The 20,863-nt window shown below is 46.9% G+C and overlaps 1 protein-coding gene across 13 annotated transcripts in view; it reads left to right on the plus strand.

Annotated features, from left to right (window-relative positions):
• The window catches only part of SCAP (SREBF chaperone), a 105,467-nt gene that overhangs the window by 26,375 nt on the left and 58,229 nt on the right, over positions 1-20,863 (plus strand). For 10 of the 13 annotated variants that reach the window (XM_065582512.1, XM_065582511.1, XM_065582515.1 and 7 more), the window contains one exon: positions 6,507-6,733. The exons of the other annotated variants lie outside the window; for them this stretch is intronic. In XM_065582512.1, the coding sequence (XP_065438584.1) occupies positions 6,612-6,733 (122 nt within the window). In that variant the 5' untranslated portion in view covers positions 6,507-6,611. The remainder of the gene's footprint in view (positions 1-6,506; positions 6,734-20,863) is intronic. 13 annotated transcript variants of the gene reach the window in all.

A 20,863-nucleotide genomic window follows, 5' to 3' on the forward strand; every position in this document is an offset into this window, starting at 1 on the left:
CAGTGTTCACAAACTTGCCTGCCTTAATGTCCTACGCGATTTCCCTAACTCAGGCTGCATCAGTTTTGATTCAGTTTCTGGCCTTTGTTCCAACTGATGGTTTTTTTTTTAAATCAGTGTTTTCAGTGATCTGGCCTGACTAAACACCCAGCATACATGGTGGCTATTTCTGAAAAAGCTCACCGTCCACTCCAGTGTGTTAATGAGGGCTTGAAGATGCTGTTGCCTTTTGGGACCTTGAAAGATTTCTTTTCAAATTCACTATTCTCAGTTCAGACTTTTTAGAGGTTTTATTGAGATCCCAAATAGCAAGCTGAAGGTTGTGCTGGCTTCAGTGCAGAGTATCATGAAGTTTACCTCGTTTAAACTGGGCCTGCACAACATTTGAGCAGCCTATATTTATTGCTGCACTACACTCAGGCCAAATCAGTTTTGAAAAGTAGCTCTTCTGAGAGAATCCCCCCCAACTGTTAACTCTTTCCATATTCCCTGGGTAATCCCATCCAGATTCCACCGGCTGTGTCAGCGAAGAGAATGAAAGGTTCACATCTTCACATACTCAGTCTCTTGGCTGAGCTGTGGATCTGTTAACAAAGACTCATAAAACCAAGATTTCATATGCATTTTTTGAGAAACTTTCCTGACTCTGCAATTCTCGGTAAAGTTTCCCTCTGTGGGTGTTAAATAGAGCTTGATCTGAGATTAAGGCCATATTTGCCCTGCAGAGTGTTTCAAAATCTCAAGCTGAAATCCAGTTTAACAGCTCTGTAACTGGTTTAAAACAAGGCGGTCAACTTTCCATCACCTCCAGGTGGACTTTATGGCGCAGCCAGTAATGGGCGCTTCTTGTGGACAAAGTGACACACTTTCTGCTTCCCTGAATTTGACATGAGCAGCGGTAGGGTCCTGAATAAAGGATTTTTCGCCCATTTACAAGAAGGTTGCCCTTATCAAGGAAATATCTCATGCTTTCTGCAAATTACACATTTCATCTCTCCCGCACACAACTTGTGGATAACCTTTGCTTTCCGTGAATTGTGGAAAGTGTTAACATCGAAGTGTCTCATTTTGTAGCTTATTATTCTATACCGGGGTGGGCAAACTTTTTGGCCAGAGAGCCACATCTGGATATAGAAATTGTATGTCGGGCCATAAATGCTCATGAAATTGGGGTTGGGGTGCGGGAAGGGGTGAGGGCTCTGGCTGGGGGTGCGGGCTCCGGTGTGGGGCCAGAAATGAGTTCAGGGTGCAGGAGGGGGCTCCAGGCTGGGGTAGGGGGTTGGTGCACGGGGGAAGGGGGTGAGGGCTCCGGCTGGAGATGCAAGCTCAGGGGTGGGGCTGGGGATTAGGGGTTTGGGGTATAGGAGGGTGCTCCGGGCTGGAACTGAGGGATTCGGAGGGTGGAGGGGGATCAGGGCTGGGGCAGGGGTTTGCTGTATGGGGGTGGTGGTGAGAGGTGCGGGCTCGGGGGGGAGGGAGGGGCGGGCATTTACCTCAAGTGGCTCCCAGAAGCAGTGGCATGTACCCCCTCCGCCTCCTGTGCGGAGGTGCAGCCAGGTGGCTCTGCTGTGCGCTGCCCTGTCTACAGGCACTACCCCTGCAGTTCCCATTGGTCACGGTTCCTGGCCAATGGGAGCTGCAGGTCGGTGCTTGGGGTGGGGGCAGTGTGTGGAGTGGAGCACCCTGGCTGCCTCTATGCGTAGGAGCTGGAGGGGGGACATGCCGCTGCTTCCGGGAGCCGAGCAGAGCGGCACCTGACCCTGCTCCCTGGCTGAAGCGCCGGAGCTGGGCAAGCCCCAGACTTTGCTCCCCAGTGGAAGCTTGAGGGCCGGATTAAAACAGCTGGTGGGCTGGATGCAGCCCGTGGGCCGTAGTTTGCCCACTCCCCGTTCTATACGATATGCTTTAGACTCAGGGTTTTAGAAGATAAGAATGTCCATACTGGGTCAGACCAATGGTCCATCTATCACAGTGGTGCCACATGCTCGTTCAGAGGGAATGAACAGAACAGGGCAATACTGAGTGATCCATCCCCTGTCATCCAGTCTCAGCTTCTGGTAGTCAGTGGTTTAGACACACCTGGAGCACGGGCTTGCATCCCTGACAATCTTGGCTAATAGCCATTGATCCTCCACACATTTCTCTTAACTTTTTTTTTAATCCAGTTGTACTTTTGGCCTTCACAACAGCCCCTGTTTCCAAAGTTTGAATGTGCGTTGTATGAATACTTTCTTTTGTTTGTATTAAACCTGCTGCCTATTCATGTCTTTGGTTCTTTGTTATGCAAAGGGGTACATAACACTTCCTTGTTCATTTTCTCTGTACCATTCATGACCTTGTAAATCTCTATCATATCCACCCTTAATCGTCTCTTTTCCAAGCTGAAGAGTACAATCTTTTTAATCTCTCCTTTTGGAATCTGTTCCATACTCCTAATTTTTGTTGGCCTTCTCTACCCCCCTTCCTATTCTAATGTATCTTCTTTGAGATGAAGTGATCAGAACTGTATGCAGTGTTCAAGATATTGGTGTGCCATGGATTTATATAGTGACATTGATATTTTCTGTTTTATCTATCCCTTTGCTAGTGGTTCCTAATGTTCTGTTAGCTTCTTTGATGGCTGCTGCACATTGAGCAGATGTTTTCAGGGAACTATCTACTCCAAGATCTTTCTTGAATGGTAACAGCTAATTTTTAGGTCCCATCATTTGGTAAATGTAGTTGAGATTATTTTTCCAATGTGCATTACTTTGAACTAATCAACACTGACTATCTGGTCCTGCGTAATTTATCAGTTTGTTCCGAAACCTCCAATATTGACACCTCAATCTGGGACAGGTCCTCAGATTTGTCTCCTAAAAAGAATAGCTTGGGTGTAGGGAATCTCCCTTAGATCTTCTGCAGTGAAGGCAGGTTCAGAGAATTAGGTTAGTTTATCTGCGACAGCCTTATCTTCCTTGAGTGCTCCTTTAGAACCTCGATTGTCCAGGGGCCCCACTGGTTGTTTGGCAGCTTCCTGCTTCTGAAGTACTACGTTGTTTTGCTGTTAGTTTTTGTGTCTTTAGCTAGCTGCTCTTCAAATACTTTCTTGCTCAGCCTTCTTCTACTTGACTTGCCAGAGTTTATGCTCCTTTCTATTTTCCTCAGTAGGATTTGACTTCCAATTTTTAAAGGATGCCCTTTTCCCTCTAACTGCCTCTTTTACTCTGTTTTTTAGCCATGGTGGCATTTTCTGGTCTTGTATATTCCAAATAGGGTTGTCAAGCAATTAAAAAAATTAATTGTTCGATTAATTGCCTCTTAAACAATAATAGAATACCATTTATTTAAATATTTTGGGTGTTTTCTACATTTTCAAATATATTTCAATTACAACACAGAATACAAAGTGTGCAGTGCTCACTTTATATTTCTTTTTATTACAAATATTTGCACTGTGTAAAAAAAAAAAACTAGTATTTTTCAATTAACCTAATACGAGATACAGTCTCTTTATCATGAAAGTTGAACTTACAAATATAGAATTATGTACAAAAAATACACTGCATTCAAAAATAAAACAATGTAAAACTTTAGAGCCTACAAGTCCAATCAGTCCTCCTTGTTCAGCCAATCACTTCTACAACCAAGTTTGTTAACATTTGCAGAAGATAATGCTGCCTGCTTCTTGTTTACAATGTCACCTGAAAGTGAAAACGGGCATTTACATGGCACTGTTGTATCCAGCGTCGCAAGATATTTACATGACAGATGTGCTAAAGAGTCTTATGTCCCTTGATGCTTCAACTATCATTCCACAAGACGTGTCCATGCTGATGACAATTTCTGTTCGATAACAATCCAAAGCAGTGCAGACCGACGCATGTTCATTTTTATCATCTGAGTCAGATGCCACCAGCAGAAGGTTGATTTTCTTTTTTGGGGGGTTGGGTTCTGTAGTTTCTGCATCAGTGTTGCTCTTTTAAGACTTCTGACAGCCTGCTCCACACTTCATCCCTCTCAGATTTTTGAAGGCACTTCAGATTCTTAAACCTTGGGCCAAGTGCTGTAGCTATCTTTAGAAATTTCACATTGGTACCTTCTTTGCATTTTGTCAAATTTGCAGTGAAAGCGTTCTTAAAACAAACATATGCTGGGTCATCATCCAAGACTGCCATAACCTGAAATATATGGCAAGTAAAACAGAGCAGGAGACATACAATTTTCGCCCAAAGAGTCCAGTCGCAAATTTAATTAACGCATTATTGTTTTAACGAGCATCATCAGCATGGAAGCATGTCCTCTGGAACGAAGGCTGAACCGTGAAGAAGCATATGAATCTTTAGTGCATCTTGCGACGCCAGCTACAACAGTGCCATGCGAATGCCTGTTCTCACTTTCAGGTGACATTGTAATTAAGTGGGCTGCGGTATCTCCCATAAATGTTAACAAACTTGTTTCTCTTAGTGATTGGCTGAACAAGAAGTAGGACTGAGTGGTCTTATAGGCCTTCCTGCATGTGCTCCTCTTTTCTCAAAAGGTGCCCCAGTTCCTAATAAATCTAAAGCCCTCCTCCCTACATCATTGCCTCATGTACGCATTGAGACCCTGCAGTTCTGCCTGTCTTCCTGGCCCTACACCTGGAACTGGAAGCATTTCAGAGAATGCTACCATGAAGGTCCTGGTCTTTGATTTCTTACCTAGCAGCCTAAACTTGGCTTCCAGGACCTCTCTCCTATCTTTCCCTATGTCATTGGTACCTACATGTACCACGACCACCGGCTTCTCCCCAGCACAGCACATAAGGCGGTCTAGATGTCTTGTGAGATCTGCAACCTTTGCCCCCAGCAGGCAGTTCACCATCCGGTTCTTCCTGTCCTCACAAACCCAACTCTGTTTCTAATAATTGAATCTCCCATTACTGTTTCCTTTCTCAACCTAGTAACTGGGTTCCCCTCCCGTGGAGGGGTATCTTCAGTGTGAGAGGATACCAGGACATCATCTGGAAGAAGGGTCTCAACTATGGGATTGTTTCCCTCCGTTCCAGCTTGATGCTCTCTTTCCCCAAGACACTCATTCTCCTTAACAGCACAGAGGCCGTCAGTCTAGGGTGCAACTGCTCTTCTGTATCCCTGAAAGTTTCCTCTATGTACTTCTGTCTTCCTTAGCTCCTCCAGTTCAGCCACTCTGGTCTCAGGAGTCTGTACTATGTCTCTGAGGACCATGAGCTGCTTGCACTGAATGCACACATGCACCACCTACCCACAAGCCAGGTACCCGGACATGCTGCATTCAGTGCAATAAACTGTATACCGCCCACTCTGCTGCTGGACTCTGCCTGTGTTGTTTTTTTCCTTGTGTAGGTGGGTTGGGTTGGGTTGGGTTGGATTGGGTTTGGTTAGGTTATGGGGATATTATTGGGCTAAATTTAGAATGTTTGTTAGATGTTTCTTCCTCTCCCACTCCCTCTCTAACATTCACTGTTTCCTGTTTCTGTTCGTTGGCTTGTCTTCATTATTATCCCCGGCTGATTCAAACTAAGTCTCTTTAAAAACTCCATGTCTCTCCAACAGGTTGGCTTGTGAGTCACTTTCAAATATTTTTTTTAAACTCTCCCGAATGTCTGCGTACACTAGTAGATTTTTATAGAAAAGTTTGAACTGCCTGGTCCTGGAGCAGCTTCTAGGTCTGTATTTGTGAGGCAGTAACAAAGCATTAGGTCCTGTCCTACAATCAAGGCAAAATGTCTTTTGCCAATAGCAAGCACTCAAGCTGTGTTTTTATGTTCCTGCACAGTCTACTCTGGCTTGGTTGGCAAATTAAACGATTGCTTGCTTTTCCCAGCAAAAATCATTGCCTTGAAACTGTCTGTCTGTAGCTGTAAAGTTCAGATCCAATCTCTTCCTCCGCCTCCCCCCATCACCATGATTGGATCGCTAACAGCCAGGATGTTCATACTGAGGCTGAACCTCAAGCATGCTCAGCAGCGTGCTTCTCTGTGGTCAGTATTTGTATTGCCGACAACTAGGCCCAAACCCTTCCTCTCACTGGCACGCCAGCATACAGCATTCTGCCACCTCTTTTGAGTGGTAGCTTAGTTATGTTGCTCTTCCCAGCCCCTTCTTCTCCCTATCCATCAGGACCCCAGTTCCATTCCCACTCAGCCCTTCCCCTTTAGCTGGTATCTCATCTCTCCCTCTTTGAACTGATAACTTTATTCTGTTCTCTGCTCAGCCCTGTCTCTCTCTGCCCCTGACGCACCTAAGTTCTCTTGGTTCTATTCCCACTCTGCCCCTCGGACTGGCTGCTCACTTGCTGGGACTGATGTCACGCGACCTGTTCTCATCCTCCCCTGTTGTCTTTGTCTGGTGGTCAGGGAGCCTGATGGCACAACTTATTGCTCAGAATCCCAGGACAAGATGTTTTTCCAGCTTGCTCCCGAGGAGATGTGCAGCTGCATGGCTGTAAAGCCAAGCTGATAATGCTCCTGTTGTTCCTCTTATGCACTCTCTCTTTCCCCTTTCCAGCTTCCTATCCTGCATACGGTGCCTTTGCTGACGTGCTGCACATGGTGAACCTGAGAAACCCCCAGGACACATTCCGGGATGGCAGCTAGGTGACGACAGCTGAGGATGACCCTGACTGAAAAGCTGCGCGAGAAGATATCGCGGGCGTTCTACAACCACGGGCTGCTGTGTGCTTCATACCCCATTCCCATCATCCTCTTCACTGGCCTCTGTATCCTGGCCTGCTGGTAAGTGCTGCAGAATACTTGTCTGCACAGGTCATTGCTCGGGTTCTTTCTCTGAGCATGCACGCTGTGGTATGTGCTGTCCCTGAAGTGTTTGGTTTAACGTAGGAGCTTCCAGTCATTGTCATGCTGAGGAGCAAAATGGGAAGCCAGGGACAAAATACCTTGATGTGTAAAAGCAGACCAACTAATGGTCAACTCTGGAACCAGAAATAGGAGGCAGGAAGGGGAAATGATGGTCTTCCCCTCCTACCTACACAATATTCAGCCTAAACTACTGTTCCTGGAACTTCGTCATCTTATCCTTATCCAGCCCAACCTTAGCTCATCTGCCCAGTTCTTGTAACTCCTGATTGCTTGGCTCTTCCTCTGAAAATAGGGACTCAGATGGGGAGGTGGGGTGCACTTACTATTATTGGATAATCGGGGATGTTGGGCTGGTTCGTAAGAGGCCATTATTATTTAGACTGGGGTCTTGGGGACTATGGCAGTTGGGACAGGGGACCCTGTTGTGCTAAGCACTGTGCAAAGACACATGAATAGCTTCTGCTTTGAAGAGCTTATACTCTAAATACCTGCCTAAAATGATCAACATTAACTAAAGGGTGGAAGTTGATCTGTTATCACCTGCCTCTTCTCCTCTCCAAATCCCTGCTTTTAGGAGGCCTCCAAACTGTGTTAAAATAGATGATAAAGAAATGCCCCTTGAGCACTGGTCTTCTACTTGCTGTAGGGCAGCTTCCTCCATATGCATAACACTACAAGGAAGTGATATTATTTACTATTTCTGTAGTTCCCGGCACCACCTTGTTTAAAGAGAAATTTCCAAAAATGTGTTGGACAGCTGCTGAAGAGTGTGAAATAAAAGGGGCCTTTCTCCGTGTTTGGCAATGTCCCATGGCATGGGAATGTTGGCCCTAGGATTAAAAACCTCCTAATGGATATTACTGATGTATCCATTACTAATAGGTCTGGGTCTCCATTTGAGAACACAGAATTACTCTTAATAGCACTGAGGCATGCTCTGGAAGAAGAGGAAGTTGCCTGGTATCTTGTGGATCCGAATATAGTTGACTAAATTCCATCATAGTAGCAATTTCCAGAAGGGATTTGTTTCTCTGTTGTCAGTTGATCTGAAGAACGACCCATGTGCATCCAGGTCCAGATCTAGCAAAGATCTTGGACCCTTATTCCAGATGGCGATCAATAGGCTGTAGCTATGATCACGTGCATTCTTCTTTGGGCAAAATCATGAGTGAATTTCTGTTCATAATTTTCTCCAGGGCAGTTTAACAAAAGTGAGCTGGGTTGGCCCCATGTTGTCCAGGAGTGTCTAGGTTCTCACCTCCAATTCAGATGGCAAGCACCGCGCAGATATTCCTTCTCTTCAAGAAGGCTCTATTCTCAAAACCCAAATTCCACAGCCAAGCCCAAAGTAATGTAGCTACAGGATATTTAAGAGGTACCAGTTACAAACACATCCAAATAATCTTTTTTATTATACCTTTAGCCTTGAGAAAGTATGCCATAAACAGGGCATCTTTAAGGGCCTGGTCTGTAGGGAAGGCATAGTGCTAAGTCATTAGAATGGATCGATCTACTCAAGGCAAGGGCAAAGCATATCTTTTTGGAGTTCTTACAGTAACGTTTTTTAATAAAGGCCTAAGACCTTTGATTGAAGTCCATTTGGTAGGCATTGCCAGCTCACTAGAGACTGCAAATGGGCATGGGATTATCCTCTCACTCAGACATAAAATTCCTTAGAGCTGCCTTACTTCTCAACTCTACACCAGTGAGGAAAACTCCCTGCTGGGAACTAAATCTTGTTTCAAATGCCCTGATTAGGGAAGCCTTTGATCCCTTATAAGAAGTGCCATTAGATTTTCTAGCTTCAAAGGTTGTCATCCTGACTTCAATCAATTGGGCATAGTGTATTTTGTGTGTGTGTGTTTTTATTTTATTTTTTTTTTTTTTTTTTGGAACTTAAGGTCATATGGGGAGTTGCAATCCTGCATATCTCATGAAGGCAAATTTTGCTAAGAGTTAACATAGCCTTCATTCCCCGGATAAATCTGGTTACAATAAAGTGTTTTCTTCCAGCCTTATTGACTAACATGCAAAACACACTTAATAAATTTAAACAACCAAACAGAAATGAGCACATCTCTGGCATGGTCTGTCAGCTCTTAAAACAAACAAACAAACAAAAAACACACCACCATTGAATGCAGTACTAAATTCCATCAGTCTCTAGATTTGTTGGTCTAGAACACCCATCATAAACTAAATGAAGCTACCAAGGCTTCAGTTATTAGATGGCTAAATTGTTGCTTTCAAGAAGCTTTCCAAGGTTGAAGCCATCTTTCTCCTCAAACGCTCATGTTCGTGAAGCCTCCTGTCCTGAAGGACCATATGAAACATATAAAGAGATGTTGACTGGTCACCTAGTCATGGAAACATGCTTCCACACTTTCGCCAAATGTTACAAATTAAACGTGCACGCCTCATCAGCCCCTGCTGTGGAGGAGGGCTCTGCCTACTATGCTCACCCATTAACTGATATATAGTTAGATGCAGTTTTGGGGGATTTGTAATCTTCTCATCCATCTTTTGCTTCCCTCTCTGGTGAGACACTTGCTATTGGACATGCCAGTCTGGTGGATCTGGAGACTGTCCCTGCAAAGAATCGCAAAATTCCTTAACTGGCCTGAAAATGTCCTTTCTTCTAGTAGGAAAGTCTGCAAATCAAACCCACCTGGCACAAGGACTAAAGTTTAAAGGAATTAGCTCGAACTGGCTGTGGCGTCATAGGTTGTGGCTGTTTCTAGCCTGACTTGATTGAAAGGTCTGGTTCTGCCTCCAGTGAACTCGAAGCAAGGTTAAGACCCATTGTAATGGATCTGTGGACTTTCCCGCTAGAGAAGAAAGGACGTTTTCAGGTGAATCGAGACATTTTTGTATTTTACTCAATTGCTAATCTGACTTCAGCTGTTTTTAACTCTTGGAGCTAAGCTACTTTATGTTCCCAATACCCAAAGGCACCGCAGTCTCCTGAGGGGAGTGACTGATGAAATTAGAAGCAAATACGCTGCGGAATGGGACTACCCTGGTCTGTTTCCAAAATAAACCAAACTGGTGGTACAGAGATAAAAATATGAAAATCTTTGCCCCCACGATGCACATTTGTTTTTTGGGGGTCCTGAGAGCAGGGCACGGTCATGAAGTCCTCAGTGGAATGCAAACAGTACTCATTTATCATTCAGAAACTGGCATCTCACCATTATTAGCCTAGGTTTGTGCATTTACCAGAGTTAAACAGTGAAACACTGTTGCCAGCAGCTGGCTGTGAACCAGACCATCCCTTGCCATTGCCACCCCTGCCCACGGATAATTACTGGCCTAGAAAACGAAAACCTGGTTAACCAAAAACCATATAGATCACGTGCGTCTTGCACTGCTCCCTGAATCCTGTCAAGCTCTTTTAGGACCACAAGTGGGAATGAATTGAAGTGTAGAGGGTCTCTCAGCCTTGTTCCTCTTGGGCAACAGGCAGCAAGAACACTTCAGCCAGTGGAATCTCTCATTGGACTCAGGTGGTGAGGTTGCGCTGTTTTCCCTGTCTCAGCCAGACTGAGGATTGGCTGAGAGCTCTTCTAAAGCATATATTATCATGATACCTGTGTGCACAGGGTGGTGGTAACTAGAGATTCCCTCCTGTAAGGGCTGGCAGGTCTCCATCCTTCTTTGGCTTATTCATTAGCAGAGGGTCCCTCTGGGATAATGTGGAGGTGGTGCTGCTGAGTTGGGGAAACCTCAGGAGTAGATGGCGGAGGTGACTTCTGCTCTTCTGATTCAGTGTTTTGAAGAAGGCTTGCAACTGTAGGGTTGGCAGTTCTGCTGGGTCCTCGGCTGCTCTTAGCTCAACTGGCAGTTCTCCAGCCTGCCTCTCTATGCTGTGTTGAAAAGATGTAAAAACAAATGGGACATAAATATATTTGCTTGGACTGTATCTTAATTACTTGAGTTCAGCAGTAATTGAAACCTGCAGGTGACCACTTCTTGTCTCTGTGCTGCGGTTACAGAATGCCCGTAAGCTGTGTTTTGGGCACTCGGTCTCTAGAAAGGACCTTTCTCAGAACCATGGCTGCTTCTTAGAGCTTCCTGTTTTCTAGAGTTGTCATTGATTCAGAACCCTACTCTCTTCCTCCCCACCTCCATCTTTTCCATTCCTGCCTTGCAGCTAGTGTTCAGGAGTGCTCACTGGAACCTTATTGCTCTCTAAATTTCAGCTTTGTTTTCCTCAGTCTTTCCTTCTCACCTGAGCTCCATTTCCTCCAATCTCTTCTAACTCATTCTGGAGCAGTTTGGAGTCACGTGGCGCACACCATCTTAACAATGAACTCATCTCGTCCGGTTTCTGAGTTGTCACAGTGCCTGGCCACTTGGGGAAAGCTGGAATCCCTCTGGCAGCTCCGCTGCAGCGCTTGGTTTATTTTAAACATCTTTTGTTTCCATAGGTGCTATGTTGTTTGCTTCTGAAGTAGTGGCTCTGGTGAATTTCTCAGTGACACTGCATTGCTGTTTCCCAATTGCTTTCTTCTCTTCCCACTGCCAACTTACTCTGTCGGTGGCCACCAGAGCTGTTGCTGTATGAGGCCTGTCCATATTAATGCTGAAACCCACCTAACCTTGTTAGCACCTTCTTTGAAGCCTGTTATTGGGGTAGCCTTGAACAGGGCCATAAAATAACACTCAGATTCAATGGCTTTGATCTGATCTCAGAGCCTTTAATCCTCACAATACCCCTGTGATATAGGTAAGTAGTCTCTCCCCTGGAAATTGATGCAAGTTGCAGCCACCCCAAAAGGAGTTTGAGGCAGGACTGGGACTAGAATCCAGGAGTCCTAACTCCCATTCCCTGGCTTTGCCTGCTAGAGAATGCTCTTTTCCTTTCTTGCCTTACACTTAGACTCTAAGTTAGTCTGACCCTGAAGGGTTTTCTGCAGCAGTCCATTCTCCAAGGCCGTTTCCGAACGCACACCAGGTACCAATAAGATACAAGCTTGTTCCTATAGGCAAGGCTTGAGCAAATGCGGAGATTGTTATGGTTACATGTTTAAATTTTAATAGCTGTGGCTATTTGAATGGAATGTGTGAATATTCAGTTCAGATAACTGCAGGGCCATATCTGCCTAGGCAATTATCCAGCTGTACCTCTCTGCGTATGGTTTTAGATGTGTCATCTAGATAGGCAGGGGGTAATGTAGTCTAGTGGCCTAAGCACTTAGAAGAGGAGCCATTCCTGCATTCTAATCCCCGCTCCGCATCTGACTCACTGTAATGGTTTGGTTTGTTGCTGCTGCAGTTGTCGTCCCTCCCATTGTGCTAGATGCTGGGCAGATATATAATAAGCCATAATCTCTTTTTTCCGTCCCCGAAGTTTCACAACAAAAAAGTAAGACCCAACAGATGGGTGAGATAGACAAGCTGTCCCAGGTGGGATGGAAGGGACAGGATAATAAATATATAATAGGATGTGCAAATTTGTAACCATCACGGCTCTCCACCTGCCTAGCCATTATCTGGTTGCATTTTACTGTGCATTTTCTCCTTAAAGATACCATCATGTTCTGAGTGTCAGCCCCCTAGCATGAGACTGGCAGAACTCCTTAGGGACAGGTGGAGCAAGAGCCAGGATCATAGAATCATAGAATATCAGGGTTGGAAGGGACCTCAGAAGGTCATCTAATCTAACCTCCTGCTCAAAGCAGGACCAATCCCCTCCCCGCAATAATAATTAATGGAGATATTCCATCTCCTAGAACTGGAAGGGACCTTGAAAGGTCATGGAGTCCAGCCCCCTGCCTTCACTATCAGGACTAAGTACTGATTTTGCCCCAGATCCCTAAGTGGCCCCCTCAAGGATTGAACTCACAACCCTGGGTTTAGCAGGCCAATGCTCAAACCATTGAGCTATCCCTCCCCCCCAGATCACTACTGGCTGTTGTGAGCCACCTGCACAGCTTAACTGCAGCCTTTGGAGCCTTCCAGTCTGTTAGCAGAAGAACTCCCCGGAGTAGCTGCATCCCTATCATTGGCTGCTCCATCTCTTCTTCTGCATCACTTTGAAGCTGTTGGGACCACTAAAACCAATATTGAAAGCATGAGGCACTTTGCCTTGTCACCTGGGTCTGGGCTTTGGTGCCTATCTGTGCTTGGCCACCAGTGATTTTGGCGCTTTTGAGACTTCTTCTGTGCCAGAACTTGATTACTACAGCCGTGTCCACGCATGTTGATGCTTGCCTGGGTGTGTCAGGAAAAAGACAGTGGCACTGTGTCTAGTGCCTGCATTGGCACCACCACTGCTGTGCTTTGGAGGCTGCCTTGGCATCTGGACGTCTCATCCGCTTTTCTTTTTTCCGTGTTCTCTGCCAGCGTCAGCACCTGCAGAGGAACAAAGTTCACCTGGCCACTTCAGACACATCAGCACAGCAGGAACACATCTCAGTACTTAAGTGGTCCCCGTCACCGTAGTAGCTGAACACCTCGCAATCTGCAGGGGCGTTGTGAGGGGGCCGCCCTAGTCCAGGTGCCTGTTTTCACCTTGTTAGCTTACGGGGCAGTAGCTCAAGTAGAGATGATGCGTGGGGGCGGGCCATGGAGGGTCAAGTGCTCTCCCCCTCCCCACCCTCCCCGATTGGCCTACCTGGGGCATGGAGGGAGAGGAGCTCTGTTCTTCTCTCTCTGCACCTCTTCCCTGGCACATCCAGCCGCTCTCCCTGGCAGCCGGGTGGGGAGCTGCTTCTGCCTGAGAGAGTCTGGCTGGGAGGCAGAGCTGGTTCTAAGCTGGAAGCCGCTAGGGGATGATGCAGGGAAATCTCTCTTCTCCTCCCCCTCCACATGGCTATGCTTACCAAACCCCTGGTGTAGACGCACCTACGCTGATATGAGAGTGCTTGTGTTGGCGTAGCTAACATCGTCTGGGGAAGTGGTGTCCCTACAGTGGCAGAAAACCTCCTTTTGTTGGCATACCCCGCATCTACGCAGGGGGGCTGTCCTGACACAGCTGTGCAGGCATAGCCTTGATGTGCTCCCTTTCTCCTGCTCAGGATAGAGCCCATAGTGTAGTTCATGCTCACTAGAAACATGAGTAGCCTTGCTCTCTGAAAACGAACCTTCCTTTCCCAGCCGAGCTGTGTTTGGAACGCTGTCACTGGGGCTGTCAGCTACTACGAAATGTATATAAACGTGCAGGGCACTCTCAAGGGCAGTGAGCCAAGGTCCCTGCCTAGCCGGGCTTAGTCTAAGCAGATAATGAACAGACAGCCATGAAGTGAATGGCTACAGTAAAAAGCCAGTTTGAGTTAGGGAGGAATAGCACATGTTGTGTTGGTGCAGTGTTGCACCTAGGTGAGGGGATCGCATGCCGTTTGCTTTAAAAACGGAAGTCTGCCCACAAACTGCTGCAGAGCATGGTCTGTAAAAGATGATGTCCTGCATGGGGTGGTGATGGGATATGGAGTCTGTCACCTGCAGGCTGCTGGTGACATCTGAACAGGTTTGTAGTAACCAAAAGTGGTCACCATCTAAAGGTTCTAAAATACCTAAATATCTAAAATACCTGGGTCTTGGCTCTGTTCCCAGTGGGCAAATATCAACATAATAAAATCCACCACCAGAGTTACCGACCTTTCCCCTGATTTTCTAACGTGCACCTTCTTCACGCTTTCTCCCGTGCTGCCCCTCACGCCTGGGAGGAACTCTTCATGAACATCTGCAAAACTACCGCATTATCCTCTTCCCAAACCCTCCTCAAAGCTCTCCTTTGCTGGGATGCCTACAAAAAACTGACAATCGTCGGGCTGCTGGTGCACTTGTCATGGTGATCAATACTGTCATTGTTTCCTTATACTTTTCCCATCTATTTGTATCTATCTGCTGTCTCATACTTTGATTATAAGCGCTTTGGAGTAAAGGTTATCTTTTTGTTCTGTTTGTACACCGCCTAGCACATTCAGATCCTGGTCTACCACTGGGACTTCTAGGCTCTATGGGTGTACAAAATGGACTTGTCTCACTCAGGTCAACAAAGAGCTGTGTGGGTAGGGCCGTTTGGGGGATGCTTGTACTGCTTCACTGGCTTTATGAACAAGATTGACAACCTCCGAGATTGAAATCTAACACCGTTCATCATTTGACGACATTGTCAGAAAACATGACCAGGGTCTTCAGTGTTGTTCTTAAAAATAAAGAAAGATTAATGGGGAAAATCAGAGAAACTCACCAATGTGCTTGGCATGATTGCAGTTGCTGAATTAGTAGCCTTGGAAGCATGGAGCAGATTGAAGGGACCCAACCATCTGATAGCGTCCAGAAAGATTTTGTTTTCCTGCCTACAACTAACAATGAGTTTGCTCAACCCTGAGGGAGAGAGAGGCAGGTCATCTAACGACCATGTGCTGGTAGATGCCACAGATCCTCTTTCTCATCTAACACAGTGAGAGCTTTGAGTGTGGCTGGCGGACATAGGATCTATCCTGCTGCACCTACCTCTTCCATATTTATGACCTAGCAATAGGATTGGAAAGGAACTTGAAACTGTGGTGTAGATTTTGATGTGTGGAGAGTTAGTGCAAAGGTGAGGAGGATAGTGGGGCGTAGGGGACTCCTTGTTGCCTTAGTTACGTTCCTGCTGTGGCTATCGTATCACCTTTGGCAAACCTGTGTACGGAATCTTAGATTTTTCTCTCCTGCAGCTGGTCCCCGATCCTGTTACCTTCCATTGCTCCACCAAGGTGCCATTTTGTAAATATTTTGTAAATGGATTTTTTAACATATATTTGTATTTAAAACACTAGGCAAAAACCATTGACCATAAAATGGGGGAACCAAACTTCAGGGTGCTAGAATGTTCAGTAATGTCTTGGGAGACAGTTAATGTTTCACTTACATTTGTCCTCCCCTTTTAGGGTGGTGGTTCCTTCTCTTCCCTCCCCCCACCCCCAATAGAAAATCAAACTCAGGCTGGTCTTGCTGTAAGGTAGAAAACAGGACCTGTTTCCAGACAAATTACCTGTGCCCACACCAAAGTAACCTGGGGCCAGATCCTCCGAGGTATTTAGGTCTCTAACTCCCATTGAAATCAGTGAGAGAGAGCCACCTGAATGCCTTGGCTTCTTTCTTTCTTGCTTGTTTCTCCAAGGCAATATGCAGCACTGACCCAATTTGAGGCAATATTAGTAGGACTCAGATGCACGTCCAGAGAAGGAGCAAGATAAAACTAAACTCTAAAAGCTCTCGTTGTAAGGGCTTGTGCTTTTGGAGCAGGGCCATCTGAGTTCTGTCCCTGCTGCCTCTGAGTTCCAAGAGGCTGTAATATTCAGGTTGTGACAATGGTGAAGTCTTGGGGCTTGTCTGCACAGGGGTTTAGTCACAGGTTTTTGATGCGCATCAGGTAATCCGCAGTATGGAAGCTGTGCTAATAGCATGCACGTGGAATGCTGTGCCCTCTGGCAATGTGCATCGTATACGCTCAGCGGTAGTAGGCTGTGGTTTGAGGGTGTGGCATTCTTAGTGTCCCATGGTCCTTTGCTGCTGAGCAGTTTGCATTCTGGGATTTTTCTCGTACATTGTGGGATGCATAGCAGACACTGAGTTCATTTTTTTTTTTAATCACATGGTTCATCTGTCTACACCCCATACTTCCTTTCTGGGTGGGCGAGCACTATTTGCAAGTTGCTATCCGCCAGCATGGCCCCAACGAAGTTCTGTGCCACTGTGTTGGCAGCCTCAAATATGCAGAGGCCGCTTGGGCTGTATTTTAGCACTCAAAGCCGGATGAGTTCAGCTTTGGACTTTGCCTGCCGTACCACTGAGCAGACAATGTGGCGGTGGCAGCAGGAGGGTCTTCAGCAGCGGTGGAACCAGGATGAGGAAGACACTGAGCAAGTGATAGTACAGGACTGATTCTTGGAGCAGCTTCACAGCGTGCAGTGCCACTCTAAGCTTGGGAAACCAGCTCGGATTGGTGGGAAAGGATCATTCTGCAGACATGGAGAGACGAGCAATGGTAAGAGAATTTCAGGATGGAGAATGCAAACTTTAGAGATGCACGCTGAACTAACTCCAGAGCTGCAGTGTGCCGACATGTGGCGACCTATACCCGTGGAGAAGAGGGTCACCATTGCCATCTGGAAGCTGGCTGCCCCTGAATGCTGCCGGTCTGTAGTGACCTGTTTTGGTGTGGGGAGATCAGCCATTGAGACCATTGTCATGCAGGTGTGTGATGCCCTGGAAAAGGTACTGTTGCACCAGGTTCTAAAGCTAGGTAGTGCTCCGGAGGTTAGTGGTGACTTTGCATGCAGGGGGTTCCCAAATATAATTGGGGTAATTGATGGGATCCATGTGCCTATTGTTTGCGCCCCCCAGCAAAGCTCAGAATTCGTGAACACAAGGGGTGTTTCTTCAGGGTGCTCCAAGGGCTCATTGACCCGCCTCCCCTCTCCATGGCAGGTTTACAGACAAAGGCTGAAAGCATCCACGGTGGTAGGGTCATTTGGAACTCTGCTGTATGTACCTTAGTGGAGAAAGGACCCTGCCCCCAGGAACGTGAAGGACAGTAATGGTGCGGACATTGCTTATCCTCTGCTTTCCTGCCTAAGGAAGCTATTCCCAGGCCGCTTGGGCAGAAGGAAGGAACTATGGGACGTTGCCTCAGTCGTTGCAGAAAGGCAGTGGACGGTGCATTTGGCCGTTGGAAAGGAAGGTGGTGCTGGTTGTGGAACAGGTTGGAAGCAGCAGGAAAGAAGTCCAAAAGATGATCGCAGCCTGTTGTATTTTGCACAGTATTTGAGAGAGGAAAGGAGAAGGCCTCAGCCATGGGCTCGAGGCTGAGGTGCAGAGATTTGCTCGGCAGTTTGAGAAGCCAAAGTGCAAAATGCAAACAGCCGGAGCAATATTGTCATGCATGCCTATTGCTCTTAGTTTGAGTCTCAGGCCTGAAACTCTGCAGCCGTACATCCAGCTGTTAACCCAGGGAGGAGTGCTGGGGATTTTTTGAGTAGGTTAGTGTTGCTGACGGGGGGTGGAAGTGCACCATTGTAGCAGTCGCTATTTGACCTTGTCTTTGCCTACATTTTTTTTTTTTACACAACCTTATGAATTAGTGCAAACATAATGATTTTTTGTGAAAAATGAGCTGGTAAGTCCTTATGAATGAAGCTTTCAAGGTTTTGATTATTAAACAGTCTGTTACAAACAGAAATGAACCTTAATGTAACTATGCTTAATTATGAAAAATGAATGAAATGAAAAAATGGATTGTTCAGAAACCGTATCTACAAAGAATCCTTTCATTAACACAGGAATGAAACAAAATCGCACAGGGCAAGAGTACAGTGCAGGGCACAACACCGGCTGAGGGGGCTTAAAGTCACAGGCAAGCATTTGTCTTGGCTCTGCCTTTTGTTCCTGGGCCTGTTGGTGTGCAGTGCCAAGACTCCAAGTTCCCAGGCGTGACAGAGGGCTCAAAAGCACTGGGTTCCCGGGGGCCGCTGTGCTCAGAGCCCTGAGCTTGGGTCCGTGAAGGGAATGGCTGCCGGGGTACAGTGGGAAGGACTTGCTGTTGTTCCCAGTAGCCTGTACAACCCCATCAAATGCTGACAGGCTGCATAACTTGGGTGAAAATGCCACATGTAAAGACATTTCCCCTACTTGTGGCTCTGATCCCTGTGCAGCCACAGGAAGGATTGGGGTGGTTGGGGTTCTCGCGGATATCAGCTTTGACGTCCTTTTGGGAAGTGACTGTATCACTTTAATGCGGTGTAATGTAGCTGTGTTGGTCCCAGGATGTTAGAGAGACCAGGTGGGGGAGGTGATATCTTCTATTGGGCAAAATTCTGTTGGTGAGAGAGACAAGCTTTCTAGCCACACAGGGCTCTTCTTCAGGGTCCAGTCCCTGCTTTTGTAATAGCCAAAGATTTGAATCACGCCAAGAGGGAGTGAAGGTATCAGTGAACAGCACAAGGTATCTTTGTCTGTAACTAGACACCTGTAGCTGAGTGGGCAGAAGGATGGTCCTCGCCTATCTCTACAGGGGAGATGTGAGTCACACTGACTCTGATGCTGTGCCTAAGGCAGCAAGCTCTCACCCCACCATCACTGGGAAAGCAAAGGCAGAGCTGAGCATAGGGCGGAGGCCGGCAAGGAAGGACAACTGCCAAAATACGCTTGCCTTGTTTAAGGGGGAGAGAGGGAAAGCAGCTGGCAGATCACTGCTGGTTAGAGGCACCTGCTCAGAAGGTGGCCATGGTGGGTTCTCTTAACCAAGAGAGCACAAAACACAGCCCCCAGGAGAGGAGGCTGAAAGAGGATTCTGTCCTGGGGGTGAGGGCAGTAGGTTGACCCCTTGAGGGGAGATGGGTTCCTGGCGTGTGCACAGCCCTGGGCTTGGGACATGATTCCAGGGAGGGCCTGCCAGTGTGCAGGAACACCCTGCATCCCTGCCTCACCAGGCCTTGGAAAGTCAGAGCCCCAGAGATGTGACAGGGTTAAAACAAAATGTCTCGGCGATTGGAATTGCTATTGTCTTCAGGGACTCTCTGCTGACCTGGGTGCCAAACCCGAGACAGCTAGGCATTACTCACACCTGCACCTCTAGGCCTCCACAGAGCATCAGCAACCCTCCTCCACCCCCTAGGTGACAATGCAGCATATGGGGGAAACTGAGGTGCACACAGGACTCCTAGAAAATATTTACAGAAAATTCCCACTCCATCACATCCTTGTCCAGGGGCGGCCTCACGTGTCTGGGCAGTGGTTTGCAGTACTGCGTTGCTTGCTGTCCTAAAAGTAACATGCTGCAACAGGGCCCTTTGGTGTTGTATTGCCTGCAGGAATTGCCTTTGCATCTGCCTGTCTCTTTCCATATTGTTTTTGGCCATGGCAATGCTGTCCCTGGCCACTGCCGTGATCTGGAGAGCTCTTTGTTTCCCTCTCTGTCCTCTGGTATTGCCTCCATCTCTCCGTGACTTGACTTTTTTTTTTGGTGTTGTTACTGGGGTGGGGATGACTCTGTAATAATGTCTGAACATTTCAGCATTAGCTTTCTGCCCCTCAGGCTAGCCAGCCACTCAGCTGTTAATAAAAGGGTGGGGGGCACAGCGGATGGGGGGAGAAGAAAAAATGCAGCAGGCTCCACAGCTTTCCTCCGTTGGGGGTTGTGTAAACCTTGGAAAATCCTGTCCAGCTCCTCGAATACGTACAGGTTACATGGCCCCTGCCAGATTTTTCCACCCTGTCATACCTCATTTTAATATAGGTCCTCGTGAGCTGCTTGCTCTTTGTATGGCACTGATCATATTCTGGTGGTAGCCTCTCCCATGCATCTGCTTCGCAATGTCCCCAACTGGATCTTTATTTTGGTGACTGGCTGACCAGAATTTCCTGCACCAAAGCTTTTCCCCAGGTGACGGTGAGATCCAGGGTGTCAGCGTGGCTCCAAGCGGTTGTTTGAGGCACTTGGGGTTTCTGGAGTATTATCGCAGCAATATGGATAGACTCGTCTCTAGGAGCAAATGGGCAAAATCTGGCACTGCAGCAGCCTATAAACAGGGCTAGGGCTATCCGGTCATCTTGGCCTCAGAGCAGCAGAAGTACACAGGTAAACGGACGAGTCAGTAATGGTCACCTGCAAAGCAGTGTTGGGATAGCAGCCAAAGTAGTTCACAGCAGCATAGTATGCATGCAAACAATAGACTGGACTAATTCGATTTCCAGCAAAGCTAGTTCACTTTGAAAGAGACTGCAGAGTTCCTGATGAATGCAGTCAGTGTGCTACAATGAATTGCATTGTGTATGCAAGATTTTTTCAAACCAGACGAACTCGATTTAATCCGGTTTAAACTTCCCATGTAGACAGGTTCTTGATGACTATTAACAGGTAGGTAGCGTGAGTGGCGCCAGCTTACTTCTGCATCCACTCACAGCAAGGAACACTTCTGTCATTCTTTACACTTAAAATGTTAAATCCACTTCCTCTCTCTTCTCCCATGTCACTCTTCCCCTTTCGGTAGTGGTAAAATATTTGTGCTTTTTAGCAGCTGCCTCCTTGCTTGTCCCTGGAACGAGGTCACA

Source organism: Chrysemys picta, chromosome 2, assembly GCF_011386835.1.
Source record: "Chrysemys picta bellii isolate R12L10 chromosome 2, ASM1138683v2, whole genome shotgun sequence".
In the NCBI taxonomy this organism is placed as follows: Eukaryota; Metazoa; Chordata; order Testudines; family Emydidae; genus Chrysemys; species Chrysemys picta.